The sequence below is a fragment of the Phocoena phocoena genome, chromosome 7 (assembly GCF_963924675.1).
Source record: "Phocoena phocoena chromosome 7, mPhoPho1.1, whole genome shotgun sequence".
Lineage (NCBI taxonomy): Eukaryota > Metazoa > Chordata > Mammalia > Artiodactyla > Phocoenidae > Phocoena > Phocoena phocoena.
In genome coordinates, this window is record NC_089225.1 from 57,130,922 (window position 1) to 57,149,027 (window position 18,106).

Genomic DNA, 18,106 nt, shown 5'->3' on the forward strand with positions numbered 1-18,106 from the left:
TGATTTTGTTTTATAGAGCTGTTTGAATTAAACATACCAAATGGAACACTGAATAATTTGAAGGGAGTAAAAGAAATACAGAGGATTTCACTGTATTCTGTGGTGCGTGAAAATGCACTGCTCTTACATAACATCTAACTGTGCCTGGGAGCTAAGAAAGAAGCAAGAGCTTTCTTTAGCACCACAATCATGCCAGGGTTCTTAACTGCATCATGCTCTCTGCTACTGGGCAAGAAACAGTCTTGACATGGATTCAGAAAAAATACCCACTTAGGGGTAATTTGTAATAACAAGAACAGTGGGTACCAAGTACCTACACATACCAGGAATTCAGTTTTTCTGATGCAGAACCAGAGGTTCAGAGAGATGAAGCAGTCTGCCCAAGGTCATACAAATAGCAAGCAAGTTCCTTAGGGCAAGGGCTGGGTCTTAGTTATCATCCTATCTGGACAGCCTCAGATGTAGGATGCAATCACTGTTGGTGGGGTGCCTGTGTCTGACTTTTAATGGCAGAGGTGGTCTTGTTTTGCTTAGTTTTTAAGTTGTTGGTTTAAGAAATTAGCACTTGTGTGCTCACTCTCTCTCTCTGTTGTGTTAGGATGGGGCAGTTCTTAAAATGAGAGGTTGATCCAGGAGACAGTTAAAATTACTTTTACTCTAAGTTACATTGACAACTTACAGGGTAATCATTTTTAAAGGATGTGGTACATTTATTTTTAAAATGATGACCTCCCTGAGAGAGACAACTATCTTTCTTGTGATAGATGCTTTATCAAATCCTTGTAAGTAACAATAGGGAAAAAAAAAAAAAAAAAGACTGTTATATAACACAGCAAAATGGGAAGACTTCCTGGTTTTTTTTTCTCCTTCTATTAAAAACAAACAAAAACAACAAAAAACAAACACCTGCCTGGAGTCTGGAGTTAGGCCCAGTTGATTTTTTTTTTTTTTGGATTTCACCTTGGTGAATGCTTTCACCAAAGGTATATGACACTCATGGTTTCACCTTCTGAAATGAGACTTGACAGCTGTTCGACACCACAGAGCAACGTTATATAACAAGGCAGTTCAAGAGGCAAAAAAGAAAACCACATTGAAATGAGTTTGGTGAGTGGGTTGGTGGTTAGGCAGAGTACACTTTCACCAACATAGAAAACAGTCAATGGCAAGGCCACGTGAACAATTATCATTTTGTAAATGCTCCAGATTTTTCCTACAATAAATCTCTGAACTGGACATACTTACATATCACAGGCAGTGACCTTCTAAGTGAACATTTGTGTGGGAGAGCACTGCTCCTGCCACAGAGTCTGAATTCTTTTAGGGATGTGCCCGGAAGTCAAGTATGACCCCTCCTTCTCTTTTTTATAATGCCACCCCACAGAAACAGTTTTTAAGAAACAAAGAGTAATTTCAATGGAAAGAGTCAAATCGTTTTGAGAGTCAAAGACTTTTGACCTTATTAGCAACTCGAAAAAATATATGTAATGCAATTCACTGTCCAACATGAGCTCTTCCTGAGCATAAATATTTTACTTTTTTTTAAACAGTGAGCCCAAGCTCGTTTTAATATCTTAGCTCCAGAGAAGGAAGCAGGCTTCTACTGTTTCACACGCCTCTTTAAAAAAAAAAAAAAAAAGTATCTTTAAAACAGCGTAGGTACCAAGCTATGAGTCACAATTGGTCCCATAGTCAGTACTTTCTGGTTATACAAAATTTGCTCATGAAAGCCATGTGTTAAATTAAAATTGAGAAATTACTGGAAGACACAACCAAAAAAAAACTAGAGAATGTGTTTGTTTATGCAAATCCTTGAACAGCTCTACCCTTTGCTTTTTATCAATATTGACAGAAAGCATGTACAATGAACTTAGCACTAAAATGGCATCCCTAATAGGTCAATCTGTTCCTGCTTAACATACCAGAGGGATATATTTAAAAATCTCAGCCATTTCTAAAAAGTTTGCAGTTTCCTGCTTAGGAACCTAAATGGCTATTTTTGAGTCCGAACATGCACATAACTTGATATTTGCAAAAGGATGTATTTGGGGTCATTTTCCTGATAAAAATCCTGTTAGACCAGGTTGTATATCATGCAAGAAGACACTGAGGACTAGTACCCGCATGGACTGTTTAGGTCCATAAATGGAAGAGGTGGTTGAGACTGGATGCACACACTGAATGGTCTCAATTTCATTTTACATCAAAGATACTGGTTGAAAGATCTGGTCTTTAATAATATGTTTAGAGGGGGAAAAGAAAACTCTTATTTGGTTTACTTTGAAATATTAGCAATCTTTACACAGCCCATACATTTTGGAATGTATCCTTTATCCTCAAATAATCGGAAGTTCATAAAAATCTTTTTCACTATGGAAAAAGCAGAGCATATTGGGGGCTGGGTATTTAGCATCTGAGTAAAATTAATGCTAGTGTTAAAAATCAGGATAAATTGCAAATTTGGAATGAAATGTCTTACTACAGAGCCTGGTGCATTCTATCTGCTGAATAAATGTTGAATAAATTAATAAATAAAAGGAAGATCAGGGTTTCCAGCTTTATCATCTTTTGAAAACAGATACCCGCTAACATCAAAACTAATGCCATTTTGTCTACATTAACAATATTCATGTCTCAGGAACTTCATCATAAAGTTGTATAACTATTGGGAAGTTACTATAGAAATGCTAGTGCATCTACCCATGAAGTGTAACTGGATCTCCTCACGCACAACCTCACATTGTATGTTCTCTGAATTAGGTTGCAAAGGACTGAACTTCAAGGTCTTATATCATGCTATAAATACAGGCAAGATCTACACACAGCTTGAATCAACACACACACACACACATCTTGATGAAAAATGATTAAAGTATAGTTGGTAAAACACAGTAACACAATAATTAAGAACTACACACACACACACACACAGTGAAAGAAAATACTCGAAAAGTGAAGAGAAGCTGCTAGTGTCAGCAGCATAACGGTCCCATGGTAGCCATCCTCCTTTCATCATGGTCAATTCATTAGCAGAGGAGAAAAGACAGAAACTATGGGAAATGCACACCATCTGCTCAATCCAGATGCAACAGCACATGCCTCTTATAGCCAAAGCTTTTTACCAGAAATGGAAGGAGATAAGATCTAATCCTCTCACAAAATATCCCACGAAGGTAGTTAGACATATTTGCATCACAAATAAATATAACACCCAAATCATTATTAGATGAGATCTTTTAAATATCAGTCAAGACTTTTACCACTCAGTATACACTGATCAAACAGAATACTAAATCAGCATCAGAGAAAATGGGGTTGGATTCTATCACCTTTATTAAGCTATTCCTTAAAAAAAATCTTGCTTAAAACATCTTCATTCCCTGAATAGCAAGAACATTTTAGTCCAGTCCTCCTAGTTTTAAAAAGACACACTTCAATATTGTATATTTCAAGAAATGTGCATTTCCTTTCTTATAACAAAAGGTTAAAAATAAATATTCTTACCTTGAAATTGTGAACCTTTTCATATTTTGGAATTTGCTCGTTTTCTTTCAGAGTTGCTCTTCTAACAAGTGATGTCAACTGCGAATAAGCAAAGAGTTTCAGAGGTTGCCAGATTGTCACAGACGACTTTTGAGAACCCAGTTTCATTCCCAAGGCTGCTATCAATAAATCTTGCTGACGGCCCTCTTGTTTTGATTTGTGAACTGTAGCTCTATTAGTTTTCCTACCCGACCAAGACTCTTTGGATGGCATTTTGGAATTCACAGGAAATAAAGAAAACCTATATTGATCTATGTCTGTCGGTGAACTCTATTCAGCTAACAAATGAGCATTCTGCCAGCCAGCACAGAACCCTACCCTACAGAGAGCTGCAGAGAAACATCACGGAGAGGTGGAGGAGGATGATGAAGCACTTCTTAAAAAGAGGTCGACTAACCAGAAAAATTCTTCTTTCTTCCTTTTTTTTTTTTTAAAGGGCTCTATATTTAAGCTTCTGAAAACTTAAGAGTCTGAACAGAAATAGAGTCGATGCTAACATACAAAACATTCAGCATTTCTCTATCCTTTTTAAAAAGCCATGCAATTTTGACAAATGACACATTTCTAAAAGCTTTCTTTTCTAGTCAATATATTAATGTCCATTCTAAATGAAAGATGCCTACATACTGCCTGCAGTCAGTTTCTAGCAACTGACACCCCGTGAAGCCCCTGGCAGAGGATGGGGGAGGGGAGGGATTTGACAAGGAAGTCTGGATTAGACTGGTCACCGTTAAGAAAGGAGATAACCAATGAAAATCAAGCAACAGTATTTAAGTACTGTATTCCTCAACTCACTGTCTGTTTCTCCCTCCTCTCATGTAAGATTTTCTTGCTGGCTCAAGGCAAAAAAAAAAATATTAGTGGGAAGACAATGAACACTGAATGAGTCATGCATCATTACAAAATGGATTTTTTTTTAACCTATTAAAAGTAAAGGAAAATTAACACATACAACAGTAGGTTTTAAAAAGAATGCACCACTGCCAGGTAAATTATGAAAGGCTGATCTATAATCTACCTCTGTGCATATGGACTGAGGTTAGTTAACTAAAACCCCATTTTATTAAAGATGAGCAAAAGCTGATAAGTATTTTGATGAAAAAGGAGTTTAACTAGTTATCATTCTATTTTCATGGAGAGCAAGAAGCATGTACATAATGCTGCCAACACCCTGGGGTGGTCAGTTCTGACTTCCTGCCGTGAGTAGTTTTGTTGTGGATCTATGCTTAAATAGGTCCAACCACTATTCTCATTCTTAGTCTCAACATTCTTCATTCCAAGAGCTTCAAGCCAGGTCACAGTGCAAGCCGGTTGGGAATAATTCCTCATGTTCACAGGTCCCAGATGTAGTGTAACTGTGCTTGTTGGACCTTAGGTGTTTGTTTGCTGATGTAGAAAGGTGGGTGCAGGGCAAGAGACTCAAATCCAGCTTCATTTAAGAGCAATACCTATACAATACTTTTTTACTAAGGTGCTATGTAAGCTTAAGTTTTCTCATATTGGTTCCTTAAACACCTCCCATCTGCTTCCTCATGCTATAGTAATTAAGTTTAACCCATTATGATTCTAAGGTTACACTGTATTTAAAGAATCTAAAACTCTATATTGAAATGAATTCAGTCTATTTGCGTAGATAATTGCAAAGATTTTATCTCAGATTTCATAATCTACAGGGGTTATGGGCCCAATGCAGATTCTAATTTAATCAGGGCATGAAGTGGTCCTTAAACCATGCTAGATATTGATGATACTGAATGACTGATTTTCTAAACACCCCCAAATATTTTGAGTATACAGTTCCAACTTTTAAAACGGTTTATTCTTTTAAAAACATTTCTAAGAAAATAGAAGGCAAAAGTTAATATATACATCTACAGATGTTTCATTTCCACAAATTTATATCCTAAAGTGTTTAGTATGAGACAAAAAAATTTTTTTTCCCAAGAAGAAATACGATGGAAAGAACTTTCCTTGCCTAACCTAAATTACTCTTCAGTTTAGACTTAGTTTGTCACATGATGACTAAAAATATAAAGGCCAGCCAACTCTTTAGTCACATATAACCTAAAGTGAAGTTTATCTGATTCTCAGTGGGCCCAGAAAAAAACAGATTCTGAAGGCAAATTTAACAGTAATTTTTTTCTCCACAACATTTAACATTGAATGTTAAAGTGACTGAGTTAAAGAAAACAATCACCCACGTAACCCAACTAACTTTTTTTTCCTGAGTATTTCTGATCAAGGTCCTTTATTATAGATCACCCCACTCCTTCAGCTGTAGTAACTAAAATTCAACCAAAGCATAAAAATATTCATGGTAGATTTGTCCAGAAAATTCATGGCTGAGTAAAAGTGAACATTTTGTCACTGAGAGGCCAGGTCTACTGCAGACTCTGCAGAGTCATACTGTCTTTCCTGAGTAATTTTTCTACCTAAGCAAGAAATACTGGAATAATTACAACTTGGGCAACAATCTAGGGCACTAAGGAGACAGGAAACAATGGTTTAGGATGAAAAACTTCTTAGCTCCCCTCAGGTGGCTGGGGGTTTGGTCACTATTACGCCTTCCATAACTGCAGCTGCATTTCTGCATTAATTTTGAGGAGCTCTCAAGTCAGAACTGCTAACTCTCGAATTCAGAACCAGTATCAAAGTTCTGACATTCCAGACAAATGTATACCACACTTCCTTATATTTTTTCTGGCCATATCTATCTACTTAGATAGATACAGCATCTATTAATTATGCCTATCATTCATTGATTATTAGGCACTTACGCTCTAAGCACCCAGCTAATCACTTCACATACAGAATCCCGTTAATTCCACAGAAAAATGTCTGTGAGGCATATACTATCCTCATTTTATAGCTGGAAGAACTGAGGCCTACAGAAGTTAACTTCCCAAAATTGTACAGCTGTTACATTAGGTGGTGGATAGGAGTTAGGCTCTTAAACACTATGCTATGTCCACTCAAATGAGAAAATGAGAGGAAACCATGCAGTCTGAGGGTAGTCTGATTCTATTCAAGGTGGTTTCTCTAGTTATCTTCTCCTTTCATATTGAAGAGTAGCAATAGATAGTAAGACACAGTAAGCAATGAGTAACAATGGATGGTAAGAAAAAGTAACAGGCACTAAGATATCTAGATCTCAAGTTTACCACGCAGAACCTGCAGTAGGAAATGCAGCCCTCAGGCTCCATTCAGACACGCCCTCCTTCATGATGCCTTTGACCATTTGCGGCAATTAGACGTGACCTCATTCACCTGTGAACATTGGCGTCCTTCACTTGTTCATTGATTATGAGATGTATCACCTTCTACCTCATATCACAGTTGCCTGTGTAGCTGTTTATATAGAACTGGGTCTTATACATCTTAGTATAAAGCCTGAATCTAACACAGTAGCTTGTACAAATAAAGGTTCAATAAATAAAAATAAAACCAAATGAAGGCAGCTATTTTTATTGGGGGGCAGTGTGTAATAATAAAAAGTGAGATTTGAAATCACAGACACTGAAATCTGAATCTTGACCTTGGAAGATTTGTTTGTTGCCTTGGTTATTACCTCATTTACGTACTATAGACAATAACACTTACAGGTTACTACTGGGCAGTTTAGAAGGGATGATATGTAAAAGAGGAAAAGACAGTGGGCACTCAATAAATGATATTATTCCAGGGCGCTGTATAGCTGCAGGGCACGCTGTGTAGTATAAGACATAGGCTCCTGTCCAAGGAGCTAGTAGACTAATCTGCTTTTGGTTTATACATACAAACATGCCTAGAAATGCCTGCCCTTCTCTTTACATTATGGTCTCTACCAAATTCCCCCAATTCTAGTTCTGATCCTATGTTTTAAAAGGCATAGAATGACACCTAATGTTAGCTGAGGGAGCAGGGTTGGGACGGGGTGAAAAGGAAAGATTATCAGCATAGGAAACCAGGAACAATGTGTGCTATTTCATATCGTTGTTCTATTTCTTGGTCATATATCCTGAGATGTGCTGTATAATGGACATTTTATAGACGAAGAAACACTCACAGAATGAACTGCTCAAGGTTCCAGTCAGGAAGTGGAAATTCTGTGGTCTGAATCCCTGTCTTTTGTCCCCAAAGCCTGGCAGCTCTTTCTGCTACCTTGTAATGAGAGTAGGAGATAAACCCGAGGTGTTACAGATAGAGCCCCCTCGTATTCTGGTTCTATAAAAGAGAAGAAAACGGCTTCAGTGGTTGGGGGTCTGAACTGGCAGGGTACATGTCCCACGAGGTCATTCTAGCTAGAAACACCAGCAGTATTTAGCTTTTTATTCTGACTGGGAATCTTTGGCCTGTCTTGGACCTGACTCTTGCCATCCTCCATATAGGTATCACTTCTGTATTGTTTGCCTGGATGAGGGTTAACTGGCCTGGAAAAAGAGATGGGGAAGGAGCAGATTTCACAACGCTCTCTGTTTCCACCTTCATCCATACCATCTGTAGTACAGAGAAGAGGACTGGGAAAATAATGGAGGGGAGGGGTGTCGTGTGAGGAATAAGGAAAAGAAGGGGGAAATAGGTGACCTTGGAAAGGAATGCATTTGCTATTTTTCGAATAAAGAAATTTCCACCACTGACCCTACTACCCTGTTGTCTGTCTAGTAATAATACTGGATTTGTGCTGAGTTAGCCTCTCATTTTCACCATGTGTAGCACAACAGGATCATGGGCACCAGGGCCAGACAAAATCTAAAATCACATCCTATTGGCTGTGGTGTGTCCTTGGTCAAGCTACTAATTTGTGTGTTTCCTTATGTGTAAAATGGATTAGAAGTACTTACATTACAGAATTATTAAGAATTAAATAAGTATTTTGCATCATTCCCAGCACAGAAAGTAATCAATAAATAGAAGTTTCCCCTCCTTCCCTTCCAAGACCCCATCTTTCCAAGATCAGCGTTAGTATAACATGTGACAGTGATACACATTAAAGGCCCAAGGCCACTGTCCTAAGCAATGTGAGCTTCAGGTCAAATTCTAACTAGGTGGTTTAGGGACACATCATAGGCATCATCGTTCTGCAATTTTTAGCTTCCCCTGTCCTGGTAACCTAAACCCCTGGGCTCAAACTCTGAGTAATCCCTGTCCTCTCCTCCTTCCTGCCTCAAACCCTGCTTACAGGGAAGGGTCTTATCAACTCACTCACACTAAGGGGCAAATGACTGATTACACTTCCCTCTCCATGAATAACTGGTTTTTAGTATGGGACCAAGACTTAAGTCAAAAGAATAAATCTCCAATTATTGAATGTCAGGACACACTAATAGTAGGAGTGTTCTCTAACTGGAGGGACCTCAGGCAAACAGCCACCTCCTTTGTACCATCATGATGACATCACAGACTCATGATCTCAATGTCCCAGTTAACTAAGCTAAATCAACATTCCATCCAAAAAGCACCATAAAGGATTGTTATAGCTGGCATGGCCCTGAGGCTCCGGGAGAAGAAGAGTAGCTGGATTTACTTACTACTGGGTGATCTGAGTCACTGGTTCAGGTTTAGCAAATCCTGCAATTTCCATAAAATGCTAAAATTGAGATATAAACCCAGCTCTTCCACTATCAAAATTTGTAGATCCAAGCAAATTCAGCTCACTCTAGATACACAGATTATTCATACATTTGTCCCCTGAATTATCATTTGTAACCTAGTTTCTCACCATCAGAGCCAAAACTAGAATATATTCAAGGTACTTAACAACAATATGTCAGCTTACATTTATTAACTGACAACTACATGGCACTATACTAGTAAATGCTATACATGTATGATGTAGTTTAGTTGTTAAAACAATAGGGCAGGTGTCACTTTATAGATAAAGAAACAAAAGCTCAGAGAGATTAAGGTCACCTAACTAATACGTGGTGAGAAAAGGAGTTGAGCCCAGGTCTACGTGACTTCAAATTCTGTGTCTTTCCTCTAGACTCTCCTGCCCCTCATATTACCTATAGTTAACATGCAATTTTGAAAGGCTATCATTTGAATAAGTTTCTGGATCATTTATATTCTAATACCTCTCTGATCACTAGCCAATTTAGTACTGCTTATATTTAATTTATAGCATCTTCCAGATTCATCACCTCCTCAAAATTTTCAAATGCATTTTAAGTCAAACGTTAGAGATTTCTATACAGAACTCTATAAATTCCCTAAGTTAACATTGGGATAAATAACTTTTTATGTTGCATAGGAAACTCTTAAATCTGGCCAGGGCTCTAAATTTTTATGCTCCTGGCATCAGTCACATCATAATTCCTAACTCAGTCTTCATTACATAGCTGCCCTAGCCTTAATGTAATGTCTCTCTAAACAGGTAACAATAAGGCACATCAATGCATTCACTTCAGTGTAAAATAAATTTAAATTACTCTATATTAACACTCACACTACCAAACTCTGTACACTCTAACATGTTCCCTGACTTACATGCAATAATTATAAACAGAAAACATTTGAAAACACAATGCGAACAAAAAAGCACAGCCCCGCATTCCTTACCCTTTCAAGAAACAAAAGAAACGATCAACTTCTCCAAGCGACAGTTTGAGGAAGTGTTTTGCACACCAGGCCCAGAGAGGAGGGGGCAGAGTGGCACACAGCCCGGTTACCAAGCCTGGTTCTGACAGATACCAACGAAGTCACTGAACTTTTTGTAAGTCCCAGCTGGACTAAATGAACTCCATGGTCTTCTTTATATTTTTAACAGAAATTCAAAACAAAAAGGGAAGGTTCACACTCATTTAGCACATAGGGATGTGAAGATGTGAGTGTGTCTAAGTAGGAAAGGCCAGCTTGGCTATGAGTGAGTCCCTTCAAGGTAGCGCTGGCTAATTTACTACAGGCTTTTGTGTGGTACGCAGTTTTGCAGGCTCAGAAACTTAATTTGTCAGCAAGGGGATCATGTCTATTTCTCAAGGGGAGAGAATGACATTATAATACCAAGCTCATGAAACTGATAAGTAAAAGCAGAATGATGGCTGTCTAGTTTATACTAAGATATGAGATATAATTATCATAAAGTGGGTGACCAACATGCCCTTTTTGGGGCAGCATATCTACACTGGAAACAAAAAATAATTAGGAAGCAGATGAGAATGGAATCAGACAAGTGGAGTGTGTTAGATGAACTGAATATTTAATGCATAGAATTAAGACATCCTTTGAGTCCTCTACAATGAGGATGGCCCTGCCACAGGACTAGAATGCTCGGTGCCCATTTAGTGAGAGGCACCTTCATTTTCAGTCAGTGCTTAGATGGGCATAAGCAGCTCTGAGCTCTTTGAGTCTCCTTTTCCCAGGTGTCTCTTTATGATGATTTTGCATATCTCTGTCCAAATATCTCAGGAGGTGATCTTAAAGTTAACACATAGGACACAGTCTTATTTTTTCATTTACAAGTTCTTAATGGATACTAGATTGTAGCCCTGGTGTACTGATAACAATTTATATAATAAGTGCTTTGGGAAGATAAAATAAAATAAATGGCAGATGTTTTCCTGCCCTGAATCATCTAACAAGTTAATATATACATGTAATTATATATAAAATTACATAATAAGAGTAAAGTATTCTAGTCTAACACACTCCAGTATTTGGCCATTCGCAGTGATGGTTGTATGATCATGATCATAACATTCTTTCTCAGCTCTTCCGAATGAAAAGCTGAAACTGGCCCCCACAGGAACTTTTTCTCAATTTCCCCCCCAAGTGAAGTTGAGGGCTAATTAGGGAAATATGTCATTACCTTTTGGTTTTTGTTTTACCCAAAATTTTGATACCTATTACTTGCACGACTTAAAGAAACACTTTTATTGTTCTGTAACAATAGAGGAGATGAGATTAGAGAAACTCTAACACTATATCAACAATTAGAGACTTTAAATCCAGTGCAAAACTCTGGGATCATAGATGTTTTCACTTTTTCGGAGAGCTTTTCACTGTAATATACATATGTATGTATATGTATACACATATGCATACATATACATATTAAAAAGCAGACTCAGACTGACATTAGTATTTTCAGATTTTAAACTGCCATTAGAGGTTATTTCAAGTTATTGCAGTTCAGTGAACATTTCACAATCACCAATTTAACAAAAGCAAGCCAGTGAATCAGAATAAAAGCCAGGCACTATATTTTCAGTTTTCTCATTCTACCACTGACTTCAACTGATTAGGATAAGATGAAGTCTGTGTGATGTGGTTATTTTAAAAAGGACCTGTTACTGAATTTTTTAAAACTTAAGTTATAAAAGCTATTTCCTATATGTGTAGTTTGACTAGAATATTCCAAATGTAATTTATTTTAATATTTATTTTAAGGCTCAATAAAGATAAACGTGGGCTCATGGTATAAAGTGTATTTGTGAAGTTCAACCATACTTTTGAAAGCCTATTTTTAATATTTGAAAATGGCAACGTGGGCTCACAGTATAAAGTGCACTTGTGAAGTTCAAACATACTTTTGAAAGCCTATTTTTAATGTTTGAAAATGGCAATAGTGGCCTGAAGGTAACAGATTTAACTTTCATAAATAATTTCCCCGAGAAGAAGTATAAGCATGAGAATTATTCATAGATGTGTTAATTGTTCACCTCACTGCCAAATATTGTCTTTTCTTTGTAATGACACTGCCACATGGAATGTTTTACATTAAGATAATGAGGTTGAAAAAGTAAATATAGCTTGCATCTCGGCATTTTTCTAATATAAACTTTATATCGTGTCCATAATATTTCATCTTACGAAATTCCTGTTAGTTCAAAGGTTCCTAATGAAATTGAAATTCCCCTAACTTGAACGTTCTTTTTCGTAGAAGAGATAATTAGATTCTTTCATATATATATCATACATATATATGATATATATGAAATCTATATATAATTAGATTCTTCCATATATATATACTATGTTCCATTTGAACCTTGATATCTTATGAGTGATTTGAGGCATCTAGACCACCAGGCCCACAAATGATTAGCACATTAGAAAATAAGACACAGAAAGTCAGACTGCAATCAACTTCCTGTGAGAAGGAAGAAGGAAAGATTAAAGGATGATTTAACATCTATCTCTGAGTGACATTTTAATGTATTGAGAGGGATCTACCTTGCCATTTTCCTCCTTCACAAAGGACAGGTTAATGGGAGATAATTTAAGGAGCAATTGAAGATCTTCGGTTGATAAGGTCAAAAGTTATTTAAGGGGGCTTCCCTGGTGGCGCAGTGGTTGAGAGTCCGCCTGCCGATGCGGGGGACACAGGTTCGTGCCCCGGTCCGGGAAGATCCCACATGCCACGGAGCGGCTGGGCCCGTGAGCCATGGCCGCTGAGCCTGCACGTCCGGAGCCTGTGCTTCGCAACGGGAGAGGCCGCAACAGTGAGAGGCCCACATACCGCCAAAAAAAAAAAAGGAAGTCATTTAAGGCTACCTGGCCAGCTTCAGCTAGTGCTTTACTACCCTTTCTACCAAAATGTCCCCAAGAGCAACCAACAGTGAACAGGGGTGTGCAGGGATCCAGGGGTGGCTCTTCAAGCTCCCCTAAATGTGCCCATATAAAATGTTTAAAATAAAAATGTTTTCGATCAATGACCACTGAGTAAGATCGATGCTCTGGGAAGATGGGTCACAGTTAATCTTTAGGTTTAGCATTTCCCTGCCTATTAGCAGGAAATTATCATCTAGTTTCAGGAAAGCAGGTTTGGGTGACTGGGGGAGTCTTACAAAATCCCTTCCAGCAGCAGGCCTGATTCTGTCACCATGGTGCACAGCAAGAAGTAATCTGTGAGGTAAATGGCTTCATAATCCTGTTCCAGTCTTACTTTACAATAGCTTTAATTACTGTATTCTTCTGCTTGTTTTGTTTAAAAAAAAAAACCACCCAGGCCCAACTCTTTCACTGCCTCCAAATCAGGAGCACTTATTTAGTCAGAGTTTTAGATTCTACAAACTGCTTTGTCACATACACTATTTCACTGTATCCTCACATTCCCGTTTTTCAGAATGACAGTGCAAAGGTGTTAAGGTACTTGATCAGGGGCAGAAATCATTAAGCAAAGGAGCAATGGTGGGAACCCAGGCCTCCAGACTTCACACCTACTCCTCTGTCCACTCCACCTGCTTTCCTGGGACCTGGAGATAAGATTACTAGAAGTGTGAGGAAACTGACTCTTACTTTAGTAAGGCCCGGGGCTGCAAACACCCAGGACCATCAGCAAGCAGAAATATTCGCAGCTGAAAATGACCTTCCCCAATTCAGTGCTAAACCTGACAAATGGTTTATAACATCCAGAGGAGTGAGGTCAGCCTTGGTGATTAATTTCTGGCATTTTAAAAGCCTTTTTAATTATTTTGAGGGTGGTGGGTAAAATGATATGATGCTCTTTCTTAGATACATGCAGCTCCTTCAACAAATGCCTACCAGGGCTTCAAGGAAAGTTACTGAGCAGCATGCCTGGTTTTGTTTTTGCATTGACTTTTCCTTTTATATATATATTTTAATTAAAAACAAATCAACAAAACTATCCTCCAAACATGAATTGAGAAAGGGGTCTCGAGCAACTAATTAAGCTGTCTTTAGAAACAGGTAATTAAACTTTCCATTAAAATTCACCAGACAAACATAATTTACAAGGTGGAAAGCCATTCCAATCTCATGGGTAAACAATCAGCTAAGGCTTGTATTTATAACAGAGATTCCAGAATGGCCAATGCAGTGAGTAACTACATAATTAAGATGCATTTTATCTTTAAAAGAATTTGAGGTTCTGGACATGTGGTCTAAAAAAGTGTAAATACTTCATATAGCCCACAAATTCATTAAAATAAAGTACAGAGGGCTTCCCTGGTGGCGCAGTGGTTGAGAGTCCGCCTGCGATGCAGGGGACATGGGTTCGTGCCCCGGTCCGGGAAGATCCCACATGCCGCGGAGCGGTTGGGCCCGTGAGCCATGGCCGCTGAGCCTGCGCATCCGGAGCCTGTGCTCCGCGACGGGAGAGGCCACAACAGTGAGAGGCCCGCATACCGCAAAAAAAAAAAAAAAAAAAAAAAAAGAAGAAAGTACAGAAATGGTCAATGCATACGTGTACATTACAGACTCTCAAATAATTTTCATTCAATAAATATTTTATTGAGTATCTACTATGTTCCACACATTAGTGAAACTGGTGAACACCAGAGAATAGGGCACTATGCTATTTTCAACAGGACCTGTTATTAAACAAATAGATATATATTATTGAATTAATAATAATTAAGTGGTGGATGGGTGATGTATTTTTAATCTTAACAATCACATTTTCTTACAAAGGTGGAATTAATTCATGAAATTTATGTCTATGCCCTCTTTCCAAGCTATTTCCTGCTCTCATGGTCCTTCGGAGACTTTAACTGGTGACTTCTACACTCTCCATCCCAGCTCTCTCTTGCTCTCCTTCCCCTATGGATGTGCCTTCCTAAGCCTTCTAATGCCCAAACCACAGGGAATTTTGCTGAACACCTCATACAGCCTTTTTTATCAGAAATAATGCACACAGAGAGCTGCTGTTCTGTTTACAATAGCCAAAACATGGAAGCAGCCTAAATATCCATCGACAGATAAATGGATCAAGAAGCTGTGGTATATATACACAATGGAATATTACTCAGCCATAAAAAAGAATGAAATAATGCCATTTGCTGCAACATGGATGGAACTGGAGATCATCATATTAAGTGAAGTCAGAAAGAGAAAGACAAATACCATATGATATCACTTATATGTGAAAGCTACAATATGACACAAATGAACTTATCTATGAAACAGAAACAGACTCACAGGCATAGAAAACAAACTTATGGTTCCCAAAGGGGAGAGTGGTGGGGGAGGGATAAATTAGGAGGTTGGGATGAACATACGCACAGTGCTATATATAAAATAGATAACCAACAAGGACCTACTATGTAGCACAAGAATCTCAAGGAACTATACTCAATATTTTATAATAACATATAAGAGAAAAGAATCTGAAAAAGAATATATATATGTATCACTGAATCACTATGCTGTACACCTGAAACTAACACATTTTAAATCAACTATGCTTCAATAAAAAAATAAAAAAAGAGAGAGCTGTTGTTTATAAACTCTCCTCCTCAATCTGCCTAATCACCCTTTCCATAAAGCCTTAAAACAATTTAAAAAAACTTAAAGTTCATTGTTATCTATAGTTAGGTGGTTAAGAGCTTGTCTCCTCTGTAAAAGAATCTCAGCTTCACTTACTAGTTCCAGTATCTAAGGAGAAGTCTCAGTTTCTTCATCTGTAAAACTGGAATGATAATAAAAACTACCTCATAGGGATGAGATAATGAATGGAATATAGGTAAACCCCTATCCTGAGTACCCAGCATAGAGAGCTCTCAAAGCTCTCAGAGACCAGGTGGTGGTAGTGATGTTGACACTGCTCACATCATTTGTTTTGCATCAGTCTTATCACCTAATACAACGCTTGGAACAAAGCAGGTGCTAAATGTTGAAGCAACCAGCTCACAGTCATGGCACATTTGCAAGCCTTGCTGAATTCTTCAGACTCATAGACAAATGCCTGTCTGAATGGCTCCAGCTTCCTGCTCTTATGATATGGTCAGAATAGATTTAATATCAATACAAAGAAAATGGCCACTTTTAAAAATGTCTTAATGGTTTTAAAAAAAGTAACGGCTGGCCAGAGGTGCAAGGAAGCAGTGCATGTTAAATATTGTTTCCTCATCTGACGGCCAAAATGTATGCAAATGTGAACTGAAAACATGTTAAAGAAAAAATGTGTGACAACGTAGGCATCTTAGCAACATAGCTGACTAAAGGATGAGACCGAATTGAAGGCATTTGTTGTGTGAAGAGAACAGGTGCCACCTGAAATACAAAGGATGCTTGGGATTCATGAATTGCAGTTTCAAATTCTAAAGATTGTTGAATCGTGGTTTAAATTAATATGCAGGACCAAAACAACTATTATGGGAGGAATAGTGCAAAGTGCCATGAAAATTTATGGATGAATAAAAACTCTCTGTATTGATGAGTTTCAAGAAAATGTTAGAAGGAAAAGGGAATTTGGTTATATCTACCAATTGTAAGCCTAAAGTTTGATTATTTTTCTTCCCATAAACTCAAAACATAACTTGCTGTAAAATTCCAAGATGAAACTATTTTCAAACGCATGAATTAATAAGGAAGACATTAAAATAAGAAGTATGATGTTAAAAAAATAACTTGCCTAAAATATCTCCTCCTGCAGGATCAGCTGTAGATTTTTTAAAGTGGATGCTCTGGTTGCATTTTTCAGTGTCAGAAATATTAAATCACATCATCAGTTGAACAGTGTTTCTCTGTTGTTTTCAGTTTCAAAAGAACATGGTCTTTCAGATACTAAGTATAGAATTTAATGCATTATTTTATACCAGTGGTACTGCTTTTAATGAACAATGGCATATTAAATTAGCTACTGTGGGTCACATATTCAGACAGTTTTTTCCTGTTTCCTCTGTTGTTTCTAATCTGGTGTACATTTAGAGATGTACATTTGAAAAACTCTCCAAAAGAGGAAGAGTTACCGTCATACCAAATGATGTAAAAGACATCTGGGATCCTTGTGGGGATCGTTTTCTTTAGGAGAAGTATTGTTTGAGGTGAAAGCTGAGCTGGCGGCTTTTCCCATGGAATACCATATTTTTTCTTGGAAGAACAACTAACATAAATTCTGGTTATTGAGACTGGGCATTTGCTCAAAAATGAACAAACTTGAGCCTGCCACCTGAAGGAAAATAACTGCCAGTGAGTGATAAAATCCAAACTTTCAAGTGAAAATAAGAATTTTGGAAATTCTGTATCTGCCACCCTGAATGCGACAGCTTCCCACTACTTAGATGAGTTTTCTGATGAAATTAATGATGATACTAACAAATGTGATTTTTTTCATCATTTACAGAAATGTTTCAATGTTTGAAAGACCTAAATAACTCACTGAACCAATATTTTCCAAATGACCAATGGATGATGTTACAGAATAATGCACAGTTGAAAGATCCATTCAGAGTTCAAGACAGACCAATGGATTTTAGTGTAACAGAATACGAAATGCTTATTTATAACATTTTAGATTCTACATTGCAAGTAGTATTCAAGAAACTACCACTTAACCAGTTTTGGTGTGATAGCAAAGAGAAATATCCAAATTATCTGTAAAGGGGCTTCCCTGGTGGCGCAGTGGTTGAGAGTCCGCCTGCCGATGCAAGGGACACGGGTTCGTGCCCCGGTCCAGGAAGATCCCACATGCCACGGAGCAGCTAGGCCCGTGAGCCATGGCCGCTGAGCCTGCGTGTCCGGAGCCTATGCTCCGCAATGGGAGAGGCCACAACAGTGAGAGGCCTGCATAACGCAAAAACAAAAACAAAAACAAAAACAAAAAACAAATTATCTGAAAAGTCTCTTAAGATACTCTTTACCAAATGTGTATTTGTATGAGGTCAGATTTTCTTCATATACTTCA

The 18,106-nt window shown here is 37.8% G+C and overlaps 1 protein-coding gene across 2 annotated transcripts in view; it reads right to left on the minus strand.

Annotated features, from left to right (window-relative positions):
* Nucleotides 1-18,106, minus strand: part of CHN1 (chimerin 1) — a 177,242-nt gene that overhangs the window by 48,009 nt on the left and 111,127 nt on the right. For both annotated transcript variants that reach the window (XM_065881173.1, XM_065881174.1), the window contains exon 8: nucleotides 3,505-3,582. In XM_065881173.1, coding sequence (XP_065737245.1) covers nucleotides 3,505-3,582 — 78 coding nt within the window. The remainder of the gene's footprint in view (nucleotides 1-3,504; nucleotides 3,583-18,106) is intronic.